The sequence below is a fragment of the Gouania willdenowi genome, chromosome 13 (assembly GCF_900634775.1).
Source record: "Gouania willdenowi chromosome 13, fGouWil2.1, whole genome shotgun sequence".
NCBI classification, from domain to species: Eukaryota; Metazoa; Chordata; class Actinopteri; order Blenniiformes; family Gobiesocidae; genus Gouania; species Gouania willdenowi.
Window position 1 is genome coordinate 40,101,467 of NC_041056.1, and position 18,883 is coordinate 40,120,349.

An 18,883-nucleotide genomic window follows, 5' to 3' on the forward strand; every position below is an offset into this window, starting at 1 on the left:
GATATTTATTTATGTTTTTGTTTGTTTGTTTTCTTCATTTTCTTATTGCGATCTAGTCAAGTTAGGACTTTTTTATGATTGAGTTTAAATGGTTTCATGTCCTTACTGTTGTCACTTACTTTTATGGTTCAAATTCAGTGTTTTAATTTGATATCAGAGTTTGTCTGTAATGTTTGTATTGAAACAAAGTTCAATTAACATGATTTTTTATTTTTATTTTTTACTTATGATTGTTATTTTCTGTATTTGCCTTTATTGTTGTTAGTTTTTTTTTTTTTTTTTTTTTTTTTTTACTTGTGTGTGTTGTTTTAACAACTGTAAAGTGTCTTTGAGGTTTTGAAAAGCGCTTATAAATAAAGTTTATGATGATTATGATTGTGATTATTTTTATCATTATGTATCTCTGTTTTGCAATGGGCTGATGTGTTTGTGCTTGTGTGTCTTTTCGGTTTTAACTATTTTGATGTTGTGTTCTGCGGGAAACAGTTTATTTTTTCTTCTAAGTTTAACAATAACAACAAGGACCGGGAGGGAGTGATTTTGAGTCTATGTGTTAGGGTTAGGGTTAGTGTGTGTGTTAATGTGTCTGCGTTTGGACGTTGGCTATTTTTTTTTAAAACAAAGTTGTCCTAATTTTAGCCTTGTCAGGTTTATTTCTTCATTTAATTCATTTTTAAACTGTATGCTAGTTGTTAATGTTACTTATGTATGTATTAGTAGTATTGCTTATTTTAATTATTGTTATTATCAATAATAATAAGGTTCATTTAAAAAAAAAAAAAAAAATAAGCCCCCCCCCCAAAAAAAAATAAACACCTTGGTGTTAATGGATTTACGCCCCCTGCCTGCCACAGTCTCTCTGTTTATGTATGTATTTATTTGTTTGTTTATTTATTCATTAAATTAATTTTAGACTGTATGCTAGCTGCTAGTTTTATTTATTTATTTTTATTTTCATTTTTAAAGTTCAATTTAAAAAAACCAAAACAAACAAACATGGTTTCAGTGAATCTCCGCCCACTGCCGTGCTACAGTCTCTCTGATTGGACCAAAGTTTTTTCCTCCGGCCAATAACCGCGTTCGACTCTGTGAGTGACTTTGGTCTCTCGGCCAATCAGAGCTCACGTAGCTGACCCAGGACAGAGGAGCTCCGGTGCTGCTGTGGAGGGACTTCATTTATACTGTGAACCGGTGTTTGGACACTCACCCCGGGGCTGCTGCTCGTCTAAAGGCCGGAACAGTCTCATCTCCACACGGGACCGACGGGACCCACTCCCTGGACCCACTCATCGCGGAGGGCGGAGGACACAGGGCAGGTGGAGGTGGAGGTGTGTGAGGCCCCGGGCCGGAGCCCAGGATGATGCGCCCCTCGCTGGGTCAGAACTACCCCCGCAGCGGCTTCCCGTTGGAAGGTAAAATAAAAAATCAATAATTATTGCATTTTGTTACACTTTATCAAACTTTTGGACACTCTTCTCTGTGACCCGCCTCAGTGTCCACTCCTCTGGGCCAAGGCCGGGTCAACCAGCTCGGAGGGGTCTTCATCAACGGCAGACCTTTGCCCAACCACATCCGACATAAGATCGTGGAGATGGCCCACCACGGGGTCCGGCCCTGTGTCATCTCTAGGCAGCTCCGGGTCTCCCACGGCTGCGTGTCCAAAATCCTGTGCCGGTATCAGGAGACCGGCTCCATCAGACCCGGAGCCATCGGGGGCAGCAAACCCAAGGTAGAGAAGAGAGAACCATGCCCCCCTCCCCCCCAGAGCCAAAGTTCCGACGTGTTTACAACTTGCTGAGTACACGTTTTACACAGGTTTTTTTTTTTCAATCGTGGGGTCGTGACTTCATGTGCGGTCGCCGGGAATTTAAATGGGGTCGCATGAAATGTACAGTAAAAAAATAAATAAATAAAAAAATAAACTTATTTAAAAAAAAAAAATTCTGCTCAAAATTACATTTTATTTTTATTTTTAATTATTATTCTTTATCAAATGAACACAATAAATTAAACAACTGTTGTAATATTTAAACTCTCAAATAAAACTATCTGAGGCGCTGCATCTTGTCTCTTTGCCACTAATCCTCTGTATTTGTAAATCACTTAATAAACATGATCTAAAACTAATTCCATGAAAGAAAATAAATAAATAAAATGTCTCTGGGGTCACCGGACATTTGGGATATCAAAATAAGGTCACGACCTGAAACGGGTTGGGAACCTCTGGTCTAGTAATTGATAAAAATAAAAAGATCAATGATTTCAACTTATTATTCTTATTCAAATTAAAACACAACCTTAAATAACTGTATTCTAGACTTTCACTTTCTGAATTATAAATGTAGTTCACATTCAATGTAGTATAGGCTATAAATATTTATATAATACATTTGTCAGTATAACAAAAATATAATTTTCTTAAAAAAGAAAAAAAAAAGTCTTTCCGGAAATGACAGTGTGTTATCTCAAAACGGGAGTCACGATAAAATAAATAAATACATAAATAAAAATAAATATTGTGACTTTAAGTTTAAAGTTGAACACTTGTTTTTGTGTGTGTGTGTGTGTGTGTGTGTGTGTGTGTGTGTGTGTGTGTGTGTGTGTGTGTGTGTGTGTGTGTGTGTGTGTGTGTGTGTGAAGCAGGGAACATCGCCGGACGTAGAGCGGAGGATAGAGGAATACAAGCGGGAACATCCGGGTATGTTTAGCTGGGAGATTCGGGATAAATTACTGAAGGACGGGATATGTGACCGCAACACCGTCCCTTCAGGTAAACACAGGCAGAATAGATTTTTATTTATTTTAATTATTATTAATATTATTTTAGCTTTTACTTGTTTTTAATTATTTATTTTTTCCCAATACTTTAGTGTATTTCAGAGACATCTCACAACATTTTAGAAAAACCCATATTTTTCCCCACACCATTAAACAAATTAATAAATTATTATTTTTTATTTTTTAAAGTTGAGCTTTCAGGCCTTTTTTTAGGCACTTTCATTTAATGTGGTGACTTTTGGACCGGACTCTCCTGCAGTGAGCTCCATCAGCCGAACCATGAGGACTAAGTTCGGAGGGAAATGTGACGAAGAGGAGGATGAGGAAGATGAAATGGACAAGAAGGAGATGGAGGAGCACGAGCGCAGAGCCAAACACAGCATCGAAGGGATCCTAGGAGACAGATGTGAGTGCGCGTTTATTACTCAACTTATTGCTGATGCCAGTGGAACGCTGAGGTGCGTGATGTGCGCGCGCGCGTGTGTTTGCTTCATTAGAAACGCACTGCTCCTGTTGCTTCAGCGCGCGCGTGCGTCCTGTGGCTTTTCCCCAATGAGGCTCGTGCCATAAAACACGCAGCAGGTGTGTGCGCGTGCGTGCGTGTGTGTGACCGTGTTACTGATACACCTGCTCACATGTTAAAAATCCTGAATTTGAGTGGAAACCATTTCACACACTGTACATCTTTATTTATCTCTGACACACTTTGATGAAAATAATGAAAATGTGATTTTTATTACTATGATCACTAACACACACTGCTGCTGCTGCTGCTTCTGTTGTAGTTTTTCTTTTTGAAATAAATGTATCCTTGAATTAAACGAAACGCACAGAACAGTGGAAGCCTGTCAGTCACTAAAAAGAATAAAAATCACCATGGCAAGTCATAATTATGAGAAAGAAAGTCATAATTAGTAGACATTTTCTACCATAATTGTGACTTTCTTTTTCATATTTATTACTTTTTCTCACATTTATGATTTTAAAAAAAATCATATTTATGACTTTTAATCACATAAATATGACTTTTTATCACATAAAAATGACTTTTTAAAATCTCATAATAATTACTTTATTTGTCATATTTATGATTTTCTTTCTCATAATTATGACTTTTTATCTCATATTTATGGATTTCTTTTTCATAATTATAACTTTTTAAATCTCATAATTATAACTTTTTATCTCTTTATAACTTCCTTTTTCATAATTATAACTTTTTTAATCTCATAATTATGACTTTCTATCTCATAACATTAACTTTCTATCTCATAATAATGTATTTTTGTCTCTTCATAACTTTCTTTTTCATAATTATAACTTTTTTTATCTCATAATTATGACTTTATCTCTTAATAATTTATTTTTTATCTCATAACTATGACTTTTAATCTCATTATAATGTCTTTTCGTCTCTTTATAACTTTCTTTTTTATAATTATAACTTTTTATCTCATAATTTTGACTTTCTATCTCTTAATAATGTATTTTTATCTTTTCATAACTTTCTTTTTCATGATTATAACTTTTTTTGTCTCATAATTATGACTTTCTATCTCTTAATAATGTATTTTTTATCTCTTCATAACTTTCTTTTTCATGATTATAACTTTTTTGTCTCATAATTATGACTTTCTATCTCATAATTATAACTTTCAATCTCTTAATAATGTATTTTTTATCTCTTCATAACTTTCTTTCTCATAATTATAACTTTTTTGTCTCATAATTGTGACTTTCTTCCATCTCATAATTATGACTTGTCGTGGTGATTTTTTACATTTATTTTTTTAGTGGTGGAAACAGGCTTCTATAAAAAATAAAGGGAAATGCGTGGATTGTTTTGGGAATAGGAAAAAGTCAACTTTGTGAGCAGCAGTCACGCACATTTCTTTAAAAAAGCAACGACCCCGTTGGTGAAGCGTGATTGACGTGAGGAAACATGCAGTGTGTGTTTATTTAAAGGCTGATTGAAACTCTTCACATGCTGTGGAGGAAGTGGCTACATGTGTTTATTCTCAGGGAAACGCTTGGACTCACATAGTTGTTGCTTTAATTTGAACACATTCACTTACAGTCCTCAGATTGTGGGACAAAGATAGAACTTTACTCATCTGTTAGTGTTTTATGTCATTATAAATCCTTTTTTTGTTTTTTTTTTAAAATAAAACTGTCTTTCATTACAACGTGACAGTTTCTTACAATAAATTGCTTTTAGTGTATTTTTATAATAAATGTACAGTAATTGTTTTTAAATTTGCTTCTAAACATTAGTCCGGTGGTTCCAACCTTTTTATTGTGACCCCATTTTTTATATCCAAAATTATTGGCGTCCATAAAGAATGAGTTTTTCATCCTGTTTGTTATAATGTGTTACAACGTGAATAAATGCACCAGTCACATAATTTTATTATGTGTTTTATTATTTCTCTTTATACTGCCTTCTATTTCAACTATATTTGATAAAGTCAAGGTATACAAGTGGTTTAAGATTGTGTTTTGTGCTTTCATTTGAAAAGGAAAAAAAAAATATTTAAGAAATCTAAATACATTTTTAATCAACACAATTCAGGAGACCCCACACGGGGTCACGACCGCAGGGTTGAAAAACACTGCATTAGTCAGTAAATTGAAGATGCAGCTTTAACTTCTGTGACTACATCTGAAGCGTTAGAACACACACACTCCTCATTCCATATTTATTCACAAAAGAAAAATAGAGAAGCTATAAGTCAATGATCTATTATAGACGTATATATTCTAACACAGGGGAGTCAAACTCAATTAATTTCAGGGGCCAACCACGGACAAGTTTGACCTCAAGTGGGCCGCAGAGGTTGGGAATCGAACAATTAGTGCTTTGTTTTTCCATGTATAAATATAATAATATGTAGAGTACATAAGGCATCGACAATATCCAAGAAATCGGCGACAGGTATCAACAATATTTATTGAATTTGGGGAAATATTGTCAAATAATTTGAGGATTGAGCAGGATTTTGGATTTTTTTTTAAAGTTTCTTTCAACAATTTGAGAGTAAAAATGACTTCCATGGTACAAGCAAACTGTGAAAGTCCTGCACATATTGTGAAAGTTCTACTTGTTGACATCTGTTGAAATGTTATGTTATTATTTTTGCATGGATGCCAGTAGTTATGTTTGGATATGATACAGTGATTTAAAAATTAAAACAATTTATGGCTAATTTCAATAAATAATTAGCATGAAAAGTTTCTGTTTATTTTTTGTAAATTGCCAACATTCCTGAGCTTAAGTTTCTGTGGAAATTTGCCAGATATTTTAGGCCCCTTTGTTACCTACTAAGATATCAACAACTTATTTGGTCATTTACACGATTCATGTTTTCTCATTTTTACTTTACCCTGCATGTGGGCCGATTTGGATGTTTTAAAGGGCCGGCTTTGGCCCCCAGGCCTCGAGTTTGACATGTGCTCTAATCTTTTTCTTTAAATCTTGTAAATGTGTGTATCTCAACGACGTCTTGTCAAGATTCTCATTTTTTGTAAACAAACTACGTTATAAAGTAAAAAAAGAAGTACTTTTCACCTGGGGATAATTGTATTTTATGGGGGGGGGGGGGGGGGGGTCCTGGTCTTCAAACTGCAGGGAAAAGTTGCTTCACCCCAGAGAACAGCACAGAAAAAGAAAGAAAATACAGACTCCAAAAACACACATTATGGCAACAAAATACGCAGAATTAATTGTAAAACACACAAGACAACTACAGTACGAAATACTCAAAACGAGAGAATATACAAAACGACAAAAACAAATACACAAAATTATTCCAAAAAGACACAAAACAACAACAAAAACACACAGAATGACTCAAAAAAACAGAAAACAACAAACCCACCAAAAAACTATGTAAAATGACAACAAAAAATATGCATTCACTCCAAAAACATACATTACAACAAAATGCACAGAATGAATTACAAACACATAAAATGAGAGATACATATATATGACAACAACAAAATGACACAGTTACTCCAAAAACATTACAAAGAAAAACACAACATGACAGAAAAATGTAGTAAAATGACTCTAAAAACACATGAAAACAAAAATGAAATAAATAAATAAAAATACTCGCAAAAAAAACACAATACAAGTACAAAAAAACACAAAGTGCGAGGGTGAAGTGCGTGCGCGTGGGTCTCACGCACGGCTGAATGTGCAGTGGAAAGTAACGGAGGAGGAGGAGGAGATAAAGTGAGGAACAAAATGTCCTCCAGATGAGTTGATCAAACATTTGTTAAACGCTCTCCTTCTCCTCCACAAAGACGCGCCGTGTGCGCGCACAACGGGACGCACGCACGAGGATGAACTTGGAGACAAAAGCGCTCGAGTCTATTTGGGGCTCACGCGCTCGGGCTGCGCGCGGACAAAAGGGAAACAGCTTTAAAAGGAGCTGTTTAGCATTCAGCAGAGAAAGAGGCCGACTGAACACTTTATGAGGATGAATTATTCACTAAGGCCCTGGTAGCAGCACGGCTAGAGCAGCAGCTTTCGCCATACAAAATGTTTCCTTTTCTCTGTGCGCGCGTGCTCGTCCCCACAGCCGCGCGCACACAGAGCACATTTAATTTATGACTTTTTGATATTCTAAATAAATAACACAGAGAACCATGACGTTAGACAAACACATTTATGTGTAAATACATCCATGCACTAAACGTATTTGTTAGTGTTCTGTATTTGTGTAGTTTTGTGTTTGTGGAGTTATTGTTGCTTATGTTTTCTGTCATTCTCTGATGTTTTGTAGCTTTGCGTTATGGGTCAATTTTCTGTTATTGTAGCCATTTTTTGTTGTTGTGGCCGTTTTGTATAGTTTTCAGTGATATATTTGTCATTTTATTTTCTGTAATTTTGTATGTTTTTGACTCATTTTGTGTATTTTTGGAGTTATTTTTGTGAATTTTTAGTTGCCCTTTTGTATGGTTTTCAGTTATTTATTTGGAGTTGTTTTGTTTGTTTTTGGAGTCATTTTTGTCATTTTTTTCTTGCCATTTTGCATATTTTCCTGTTATTCATTTGTAGTCATTTTGTGTGTTTCTGCTGTAATTTTGCGTGTTTTTGGAGTAATTTTTGTGTATTTTTTGTTGCTATTTTGTGTAGTATTCAGTTATTTATTTGTAGTCATTTTATTTTCTGTACAGTTTTATATGTTTTGGACTCATTTTGTTGCCATTTTGTATAGTTTTCAGTTATTTATTTGTGTATTTTTACTGTCATTTTTTTGGGGTGCTGCACACAATTAGACCAACGGCCGCATGTGGGCCCCGGGTCACCAGTTGCAAATATCTGAACTAAGATGATTAATGAAGAAACTATGTTTTTGTGTTCATAATTAATAATACATATATATATATATATATATATATATATATATATATATATATATATATATATATATATATATATATATATATATACAATGAACCATGGTACAATGAACCATGACGTCAGATAAACAGATTTTAGTGTAAATAAATACATTCCTGCACTAAACTTTTTTTTAGTGTATTTTGAGTATTGTCTAATGATTGTGAAACTAAATGAAGCCTAATTGCTGTGTTTGTTGTAATATTCCGTGATGCGCGCGCGCTGCCATTCATTGATTCATCATTGGTTGTTTGATGGCTCGGGGCCCTGCAGTGGCCCCGCGAACATTAATAATGTCCTCTAAATGATGTCGATGGTGCGATGTCACATGTAATGACAGAGGGAGTGTATTAAAGAGTGCTTTGGCTGAATGGGGACCAATGTTCTCCCTGGAGAACCCCGTCCTGGCCCTGGAGCGCAGCTTCACAATGGGGGCCCCACTTAGCCACCCGTCCCGTCCACGTCCCGCGCTGCGCACCAGAAGAAGAAGAAGCCCCTGAACCGATAACCCCGCACCCTGCTCCCCCCTCCTCACCCCCTCTTCCCCCCAAATGCCAAATCTCTTCAAGCAGATTAAATCGACTCCTTTATTTCATCCCTCTTTCATCTGGAGCCGCGCTTTGCTCAACCCGGGGGGCGCGGCACAGCACGGCTCGGATCTGGCTGGAGGTAGATGTGTGTCTTTATTATTCAATAACAACAACTTTGAAATACAAAAAAAAACCCAATAACTTTACAATAATAAAAAAAAGTTTACTTCAATCAAAAATAAATATTTTCAATCAAAGACAAAAGTTTTCAAATGCAAAACCAATATTTGAGACCCAAATAAATGCATTTGAACACTTTTTTCTTTGATTGAAAATATTTATTTTTCGTTAAACTACATTATTGAAAAGTTATTGTTTTTGATTGAAAAGTTTTTATTTATTTATTATTGAATAATAAATACACAAATCTTGTTCCATACTATGGAGGTAGATGTGTGTCTTTATTATTCTATTAATACAACTTTTGAAATTAAAAACAAATAAAAAAAAAAAACTACTTTTAAATAAAAAACTATTTTTAAATAAAAAAAAAAAAAAAACCTATTTTTCAATTAAAAAAAGAAAAAAGTGTTCAAATGCAGAATCGTTATTTTTGAACTTTTTTTTTATTATTGAAAAGTTTTTATCATTATTATTATTGAATAATAAAGACACAATTCTAGCTCCATACTATGGAGGTAGGTGTGTGTCTTTATCATTCAAAAAAAAAAAAAAAAAAAAAAAAAACAACCTTCCAATCCAAAAAAGTGTACTTCAATCAAAAATTAATATTTGCAATCAAAGTGTCAAAATACAAAATATTTATTTTTAAACTTTCTTTTTTTTTTTTTTTTTTTTTTTTGGTTGAAAATGTTTTTTTAATTGAAAAGTTTTTTTTTTTTTTAATTGAATAATAAAGACACAAATCTACCTGCATACAACAGACCAAATTTAAGCTCTTCAGAAAGTTTTATATCTTTAACCCTTTACAAATATTTTTCTAATGTTTTTCTTAGATTCCAGCCTGGGGGCAGCACTGATGTTAAAAAATGATCCAAAAGTCACATATACAGTACATCTGATCCTATAGAAATTAGAAGTGGAGACTATGGATGACATTTTTTAAGTTTAATATAAATAAGTTTATATAAATAAATTCCAACAGGCACAACTAAATATATTAACTAACCTGTGACCGCAGATTTCACTTTGCAAAAAATAATACAACAAAAAACAGCATTTAAAGGCTACATATTAAATAGTACTTTTGTTTAGGCAACTTTTATTACAGCGGGGCCACAAGACTGTGATTGTCACAGCATTTAGAATAATGAGCAGCATTGGCACTGGAAAAAACAAAGACTTTGTGTGTTTGTTGTTGTTTTGTTCATTTTTGTTGTTGTTTTGTGTGGTTGTGAGTCATTTTGTGTATTTTTCTGTCATTTTGTATATCTTTGTTGCTTTGTGCGTCATGATTCACTTTGTACGTTTATGAGGTCATTTGGTGTATTTTTGTCGTCATTTTATTTTTCTGTAATTTTGGGTGTTTTTAGAGTCATTTTTGCACGTATCTTGTTGCCATTTTGTATGGTTTTTATGAATTTATATTTGTAGTAATTTTGTGTGTTTTTGGAGTAATTTCATACATTTACTTGGGGGGTTGCACAAAATTACACTGAGGGCCGCATGTGGGCCCCGGGCCACCCGTTGCAAATATCTTAACTAAGCTGATCAATGGAGAAAATGTGTTTTTGTAATAAAAAAAAATACTAATAAAAACTAATTTAAAAAGGCTCCAATAAATGGTCATGCTCATTATCATAAACTCTGCTGACAAAGTTCATGAACTAAACAGGGTTGGTGTCACATTGACTACCCCCCCCCCCCCATTCACAAGCAAACTGCATTTTTTCCATCAATAGTAGATGCATTTAACCATCTCTCTCTCTCTCTCTCTCTCTCTCACACACACACACACACACACACACACACACACACACACACACACACACACACACACACACACACACACATGCATTCCTTGGTTCCCCTCTGCAATGCAAACAGTCAAAGGGATAACTTTATTTAGTGAAAGGGGGTCCTGCAAAGGGCTAATTGAATAAGCTCGGGACCTTTGAAAAAGCCCCTCCATGGTGAGCGCAGTCATCATGTCATAATTAGGTTTATTGAGGCGCATTCCTTCAATCTGCCTCCAATCTGCCCGGCTCATTGTATCCAAGGCCCTAGTCAGTGGTTGGAGGACAAAAGAGAAGCATGAGCCGACAATAGATGAAAGAGTCATTAGGATTTAGTCGTCTTTGTCACAGAAACGGAGCAGGACTTTGTGTAAATAAAGTGGGGAACTGTGGTTTTCTCTGCCAATAGGAGCGAGAAATGGCTGAATGTTGCAAGATGTGAGATCATTGAAGAATGAGTGTTTACATTTATTCTATCTTAGGCCGTTTACACTACGTTTTGCTTCTGTTTCCGTTTCTGCAGCTTTTTAAAAACAATCTCTGTTTACATACACTCTAGTATACATGTCAGGTCAATAGATGGCGGAGTGATTTTGCATTGAACCATAAATAAGCAAATGTGCAGAGACACTTCCTCTGAACACAAGTAAGAGTAGAGCTTAAATCAGACCTACAAAGATAGCACTATTAAAATCATGTAACACACACAGCTCAGTGACCTGCTTCTGCATATGTCACCCACACAGCTACACGAGTTGTTTATGCATTTTACAACATCATTTGTTCATGCACCAGAGGACAGCCTCCATTCACCTCCTCACCATCCGTTTGTGCGTCTTTCAAACACATCACCTGACCGTTCATTCACCGTGCTGTGTCCACAACCAGAGTCTGTGTTAAAAAGATAGAAATTTAGGCCAACCCCAGGTTCAGGTAAATATCTGCAGCTCTAGTTCCTTGTTTACACAAGAACATTTTCGAGTGAAAATGCAACATTTTTGTGGCACGGCATCAGTTTTGGTTATTGAAAACAGAACTTTTTAAAAACGGGCTCCAGAGTGGAAGTTTTTGAAAACTCTTCCGTCTCCGTATCTGTGTAAACAGGGAACAGACACTTCCTGTATCAGAGACATGTTCCAATTTCCACTGGATGCAGGTATGAAATACATCTCAGCTGATCCAAATGATGGTGAAGTAAATCAACACTTTGTTCAGTTTTTGGAGTCATTTTGTATAATGTTCTCATTTTGTTTTGTAGTTGTATTTAGATTCATTCAAGTTTTTTGTTGTTGTTTTTGAAGTCATTTTGCTTGTTTGTCTGTCATATTACGTGTTTATGGTTGTTTCCAGTTTTTCTTTGGTAATCATTTTGGACCTGTTCTACAAGGCCAGATTTACTCTTATTGCGCTATCTTCTATAATAATAATAATAATAATAATAATAATAATAATAATAATAATAATAATGCATTGGATTTTGTATAGCGCTTTATCATAGACACTCAAAGCGCTTTACAGAATTAAGGCATTATTCTTTCACTCCACACTTAGTGGTGGTAAGCTACTATTGTAGCCACAGCTGCCCTGAGGCAGACTGATGCAGACTTCTGGGATGTATTCCAGGTGTGCTGTACTACGACACTGGTTAACTTCTTACCAGGTTAAATCACCATGGTAACTTAGGCTGAACGACTAACATGGTCGGGACCAGATTTTGTTCTGGCTAGGATTTGAGCGAGTACTAAATTAGCGCCTCCTGACCAATCAGTTCTCTTAGAAAACAAGCTGTCCAATAAAAGGAGGATCATTGTGAACACGTCACTGTGTGGATCTGATGTGACGCTGACAGGAGAGAGAGATTATTTAGACATCGATGCAATCCTTTCATTTACTGAGGACATAGATTTTTAGGCCAGGCTACCGGACACCAAACACCACTCACATTGTTGTTGTTCTTCTTCTTCTTCTTCTTGTTGTGTACACGACTTAAAATCTCTACTCCTCTGTTATTCGTGAACAGATGAGGCTGAAATTGTGTAGGTGTAATCTATGGATGTTTGTTTTTATTTTCATGTGTTTTTTTTGTCTTTTTTTGTGAATTTTTTATGTCGTTTTTGGAGTCAGTTTACACATTCCCGTTTCATCGTCTTTCCCAAATCAAACGACTAACTACGTGAAATCTTACCAAATATTCTTATTACGGTCATCAGCGTTAACTATTGTCCTTAATATCATGCACCAAAACAAGCACAGGCTGACATCACGCCGGATTTGACGTCTAGCCGTTGGCTACGCTAGCTAAAGCTATCTATAGACCGCTAGTTTTATGGCGAATAAAATGTTGAAAAGCTTTGATATTGTTCCAAAACGTGTGGGTGAGTGATATAAATATTTAGATGTCAGAAAGTGAAGAAATAAACAGCCCCAAAATATTATTCAAATGTGTGATGTTTACCCTAAACGTGCATGTGAGGGTAGATTCAGTGTCAGACTGCAACTTCTCCTTGAATTTCCATAAAGACAGAATTGATATGATTTGAAAAAAACTAAAAACCATATTGCCATTCATGTTTCAAGTGAGTTATAAAATACTAATGTAGGGCCTCCAGATTTTCCGTGATCATTTCAGACATTTTGTCTGAATTTGACACGGAAATGTCTCACTTGCATATTTTTGGTCAATATCAGGCATTTCACAAATATGTTATGGTTCGACTGATGATCATGTTATCCTGTGACTGAAAATGAATGCAGAGCTTTTTATTGTGTTGGGTTCAGGTTATTAGGACTGCATGTAAATGTGAAAAGGCTCTAGTACAAAGACGGTTTAGCTGATGGTGTATCAGCTGAACTGGTGATCAGTTTACCTGGTGACACATCGCGGCAGATTCATCTCCAGTCCCACGCTGCTTATGACTTATGTGTAATTCTTCTGTTGGTGGTAATTAAAGGTTTCACAAATAATGTGTTGGGATCATATCACACATTTCCATGCAATATTGTTTTAAAAATGTTTTCATAAAACTATCGTCTAGCCATGTGGCTAAGATCTGGCAAGACAATCTTGCATTTTAGTGTAATTTTCTCTTTTTCGCAAATATCAAGCATATAAAATATCAAATTAATAACAGTATGCTCTATTAGCCCTATTTAGCATGTTTGGTATGATTTCAGGAAGTTTAACAGGCAGTAAAATTATTTAAACAGGGAAAGAAACAAAACGGAAAAGTGTAAAGTGACACGGAAATTGAATTGTAGGAATATTTGAAACAGAAAATTGGAGCCTCTACTAAATATTCTAAGCCTGAAATATTTTTGATACAAGCCTGTGTTAGATTTAATGATTCAAAAATTGACTACGAAAGGTGCTTTGACCTTTTTGGATGAAATTGTGTACATGAAAACAAACAAATCGACTGTGTTGTAAATATTGCACTTCGTACTATACACTACAAACTCAATGAGTACATTCTCTCTATTATATGAATATGATTAGGAATTAGGCATTTGGAACCTACAATGACAAAAAACCTAAATATCTCCACCTTTCAAAGTTCTGAAAACATTTGAAGTGAGCAAGTGACCAATAGAATATCAACATGTGCTCATTTGACCCACAAAACTCACGTAGACACATTTCATGTTGACATTTCAGAGATTTGTGCAGACCCACCATTGTGCTACTGACAAAACTTCCAGTTAACTTGAAAACATGTCCCCATATGGCAGGTGTGTCAAAATCAAGGCCCGGGAGCCAAATCCAGCCCTTTAAAGCTCCAACAAATTTGGGCCGCAGGAGAAAGAATAACAGACAGAAAACATGACTCATTGTGTAAAAGACCAACTCATTCTCAGTAACTCCAAATACACAAATTCAATGAAACTGCACCTTTTTTCCCAGGGCTTACAGTTTTCCCACGCTTATATCACACGATGGCAGTCATGGCTCAGGTGGTAGAGGGGTCGTCTTCTGATCCAGAGGTTGGGGGTTTGATCCCATTCTATACTTGTCAACGTGTCCTTGGGCAAGACACTGAATCCTAAGTTGCTCCACATGGTTGACTATTGAGTCCTGTTGGTGTGTGAATGTGACTACCTCTGTGGTTATAAAGTGCTGTATAAATAATTTACCATTTATTATTTTTAATCTCAAAGTATTGTAATCCTACAATTTTCCTCAAATTATTCCACAGAATTTCCCCAAATCAAAAATAAATTGGTCACAAAATCAAGGAAAATATAAGATCCTGCAGGAAGTGATACAGTATCTTTCACTCACTGTATTGCTTGGATAATGTTGATGCCTTACGTACTTTCAAAACAATTATACGTAGAAGTAGCGTATATAATATCTTCCCTACAATATAAATAGGTTCACAATATAACTATTTTTTATAAATTCTGTTTCCACTGTATCCAGAATAATAATAATATTTCTCAACAATAACTGTTGATTGATTTGTCACATGACTGTTCCAGGGCTTGAGTTTGTTTTATTTAGTTTCACCATGTTATATCTTGGCAGAAATACTTTTAAACACTTGCTGTACATTCAGCTCACATAAAAATCTTGTTTTCAAATATGTAGAATAATTGTGAATTTATCAGTAGCAGTAGTAGTTTTAATATTTTAGTTCATTTTTTGCAGGCACCTTTTTTCTCCATCAAATGTATTTAAAAGAAACTAAAACTAAAGAGAGAATGTTATTTAACTGTCGAACCTTGTCAGAATTTTATTTATTTATAAAAATTGGTCTCGGCTTGTCTCGATCTTGGTCTTGACTCGGTCTCGGCTCCTGGAAGTCTTGGTCTTGTCTTGGTCTCGGTGCATTCTGGTCTCGGGCAAGTCTTGGTCTCTGATAGTGTGGTCTTGAACACAACACTACGTAGAAGTGTAAACTAGGGCACAAGAATGATAAAATGGCTTTTTTTTCCAACTATAACCTGTGACCTACTTGAGATTAAACTGGTCTGTATTTGGCGTTTGATCCTACCATATAGCATACATCAGGTATTTCTAACGTACTCAATTTTTTCACACTAATTTTGACATCACACTTAGTATGAGTAGAACGTTGGGATAGGCCTGCACGATTATGGATAAAATTATATTCACAATTATTTTGATCAATATTGTTATCACGATTTTAATCATAATTATTTATCATATTAGGGAAAAATCTGTTTTTATTGCACTACTTGTAAACAAACAATATGTGTACAGTTTACAGCATAAAATAAGCTTCAAAATGGAAGAATAATTAAAAAAATAATTAAAAAACAATTACCTCAACAATTTAAAATGTACCAAAGGCTACATTTTAATAAATACACTATTACAGTGTAGAGGGCGTATTTATCCATGTTTTCCACATTCATTTTTTAAAATGTAATTTTTTTTAGTATTAATCATTTTTTTCAGAAAGCATTAGTTTTTAACTCCTGTGAGGAAACTAAAAATGATGCTTTGGTGATTAAGTTTTGATCAACTTTATTTAAATTTACCTAATTTAAATAATCCTGATGACATAATTCCATAATGATTAAACAGAAAAAAATGAACACAAGGATACATCAGTTATTTCACCACTAGGGGCCAGAATATATGACATTAATATAAGTTATCAATAATAACGATGTAATCAATGGTCTCGTCCACAACAACACGCAGCTTTTCCCACAGATCTTCTGTAGCTCTTATGAGATGTTGTTCAAACACTCTGAGCAAATGAAGATGATTAAAGCTGACTTATGTTTTCATGGAGCGCCACTGTGCTTACGAGTAACGGACGGAGCTTCACAGGCACAGTAAAGTTAAGCAGACACTGGTTGGCGTTCAACAGTAAATTCTGTTTTCATTGGTCGATTCCGTGATTCCATCCGTGATTGTAGATTTTATAGGGCCCTACATGTACAACACAGCCATTATTGTGGTGAACTGTGAAGTCACCTTGACTCTGATCTGATGGCAGTAAATACGTGTATATTGGTTCCTGTATTGGTGCTGCTGTTGCTTGGTTTTCCACTTGTCAAAGCGTGGGTCACCCAGGCCTCGATAGACGCTCTAATTGCTGTCACAGGCCAGGGCTGAGTGTCTGCTGAAGAGGGCTCTGTGTGTCCGCTGAAAGAATCAATGTGTCACTCACTCAGTCTGTGGGCACGAGGGCAGAGCAGGGGCCACGAGGGCCAAGTGTCCAGCACCAAATCACTCAGCACTAGCCCGGGGCGCTCTCTGCACCCCCGCCTCCCCCCCCACCCCTACCCGTCCCACACCCCTCCCTCACCGACTGATAAGCTCATGCATGATGACTATCCAAGCATGAAAACATAGTTATCTGCAAATGAATGGCTGCTCTATGCTTCATTAAAGCCTCTTTTTCCTTTCACACCCTTATTGTGTCCCTCTGATATCAATTCAAAGGCCAATTAATGAATGCACACCAACTTTGAAGTCAGGCAGATTTCAGAGGAAGGCGGTGGCGTCTCAAGTATTTGTGCGTGTGTGTTGGGTAAAAGAGGGGAGAAGGGTTAGGGGGTATTCAGGGGGTATTCCCCCTTCAGGACTCGCTGTAGCGCCCCCAGCCTTCAGCTGTGATGGACTAGCCACATTGAGCACAGAGTGAGCCCCTAAAGACGGTTTGAAGGGAGTGAAAGAGTGAAAAGGCCCAGCCAAGGTCAAGGAGAATGGCTGGCCTTAGAAAATGGAAAAAGGCCTCCCTTTATCTGCTGAGAGCATCGACTATAGGCACAACAGCTGAGGGTGGGGGGCGGGGGGGCTTTTTAAAACGCGGCTCTCTGAGAAAATACCAACCAATGCTCATGCCTGTGTTTCCTTCTCACATGTTTGTGAGCACCATGTTTACGTGCTTGTGTTGGCGCTGCGGTAGAGCTGGGTTATATGGACCAAAATTCATATCTCAATATTTTTTTTTTTCAAATTGGCAATATACGATATAAATCTCAATATTTTTAACTCAGTCTTATCAGAAAAAATTATTCTGGGTCAAATTTACTGATACAAAATGCCACACAGGCACATTTATTAACAAACAGCTGCACAATGTGAGATACTTTTGGCTTTTTTCCTCTAAGGGGGGTTCTCAACCTTGGGGTCGGTACCCTCACTGGGAGGGGGTTGCCAGATGCCTTCAAGAAAGTAAGAATATTTTCTGAACAGTGTAAGGCATTTTTTTTTTCACCATCTTTTGCAGCTACACAAAACTTTTTTCGGCATGGGGCGGCAGTGGCTCAGTCCGTAGAGACACGGGTTGGGAACCGGAGGGTCGCCTGGTGCGGACCAAAAACGCAAGTTGTTCTGGTTGCTGGAGAGGTGCCAGGGCATTGTCGAGGTGACCTTGAGCAAGGCACCAAACCTCAACACTGCTATGGTGCGCTCCCTTCATTGTAAAAGCAGCGGCACTCTGACATCTGTCCATTAATGCTTGTCCACAGGTCCTGTTTGTGCATGTGTGTGATTCGGGCCTATGTGTGTGAAAAGCATGTTCCTAAAAATAACAGCGTAATATACATTACAGTTTTTCAAATGATCAAAAATCAAAATTCAAATTCAAATTCAACCTTAATCAGTTTTTCTTGCCATATTTTTGCTCCTTTTAGTAAATGTTTGCTACATTAATCCCATTTCTGCCACTTCTCCATCAAATTTGAATGTTTTTTCTGCACATTTTTTCCACTTTCAAGGCATTTTTGGCACTTATAAACCCTTTCCATCACTTTTCCACTTAATGTCGCATATGTTGAACCATTATTGTCACTTTTAACCTCTTTTCACCTTTTTTCATGCTTATTTTTGCCAATTTAACCACATTCACGATTTGTCATGCCCATTATTTGCTAGTTATAAACTAATTGTTCTGACTTAAATCACATTACCTCAACCCTCCTTCCCTGCCTTTCTTCCACTTTTAAGCCGATATTGTCACATTGAACTCTTTTTACCATTTTTAATCACAGATTCATGACTTTATGGATGGGCCCCAAAAAGCTCTCCCCTTTATTCCCCCTTATGTGGGGGTCCCCGGTCTCTGGGACCTTTATTTTGGGGGTCGTGGGATGAAAAGGTTGAGAACCACTGGTCTAAGGGACAGCACGTGTGAGTGAGTTCTGTAGTGTTGCTTGTTTAGAGGAAGATCTGGGTTAGGACGCACTCAGCAATCCATCTAACT

At 36.3% G+C, this 18,883-nt stretch overlaps 1 protein-coding gene across 5 annotated transcripts in view; it reads left to right on the forward strand.

The window, feature by feature from the left end:
* Nucleotides 1–1,171: 1,171 nt before the first annotated feature.
* The window catches only part of pax3b (paired box 3b), a 60,320-nt gene continuing 42,608 nt past the window's right edge, over nt 1,172–18,883 (forward strand). For 2 of the 5 annotated variants that reach the window (XM_028463890.1, XM_028463888.1), the window contains exons 1-4: nt 1,172–1,412; nt 1,494–1,729; nt 2,641–2,770; nt 3,038–3,184. In XM_028463890.1, coding sequence (XP_028319691.1) covers nt 1,358–1,412; nt 1,494–1,729; nt 2,641–2,770; nt 3,038–3,184 — 568 coding nt within the window. In that variant the 5' untranslated portion in view covers nt 1,172–1,357. The remainder of the gene's footprint in view (nt 1,413–1,493; nt 1,730–2,640; nt 2,771–3,037; nt 3,185–18,883) is intronic. The other 3 variants (XM_028463891.1, XM_028463889.1, XM_028463892.1) reach the window with 3 other exon arrangements.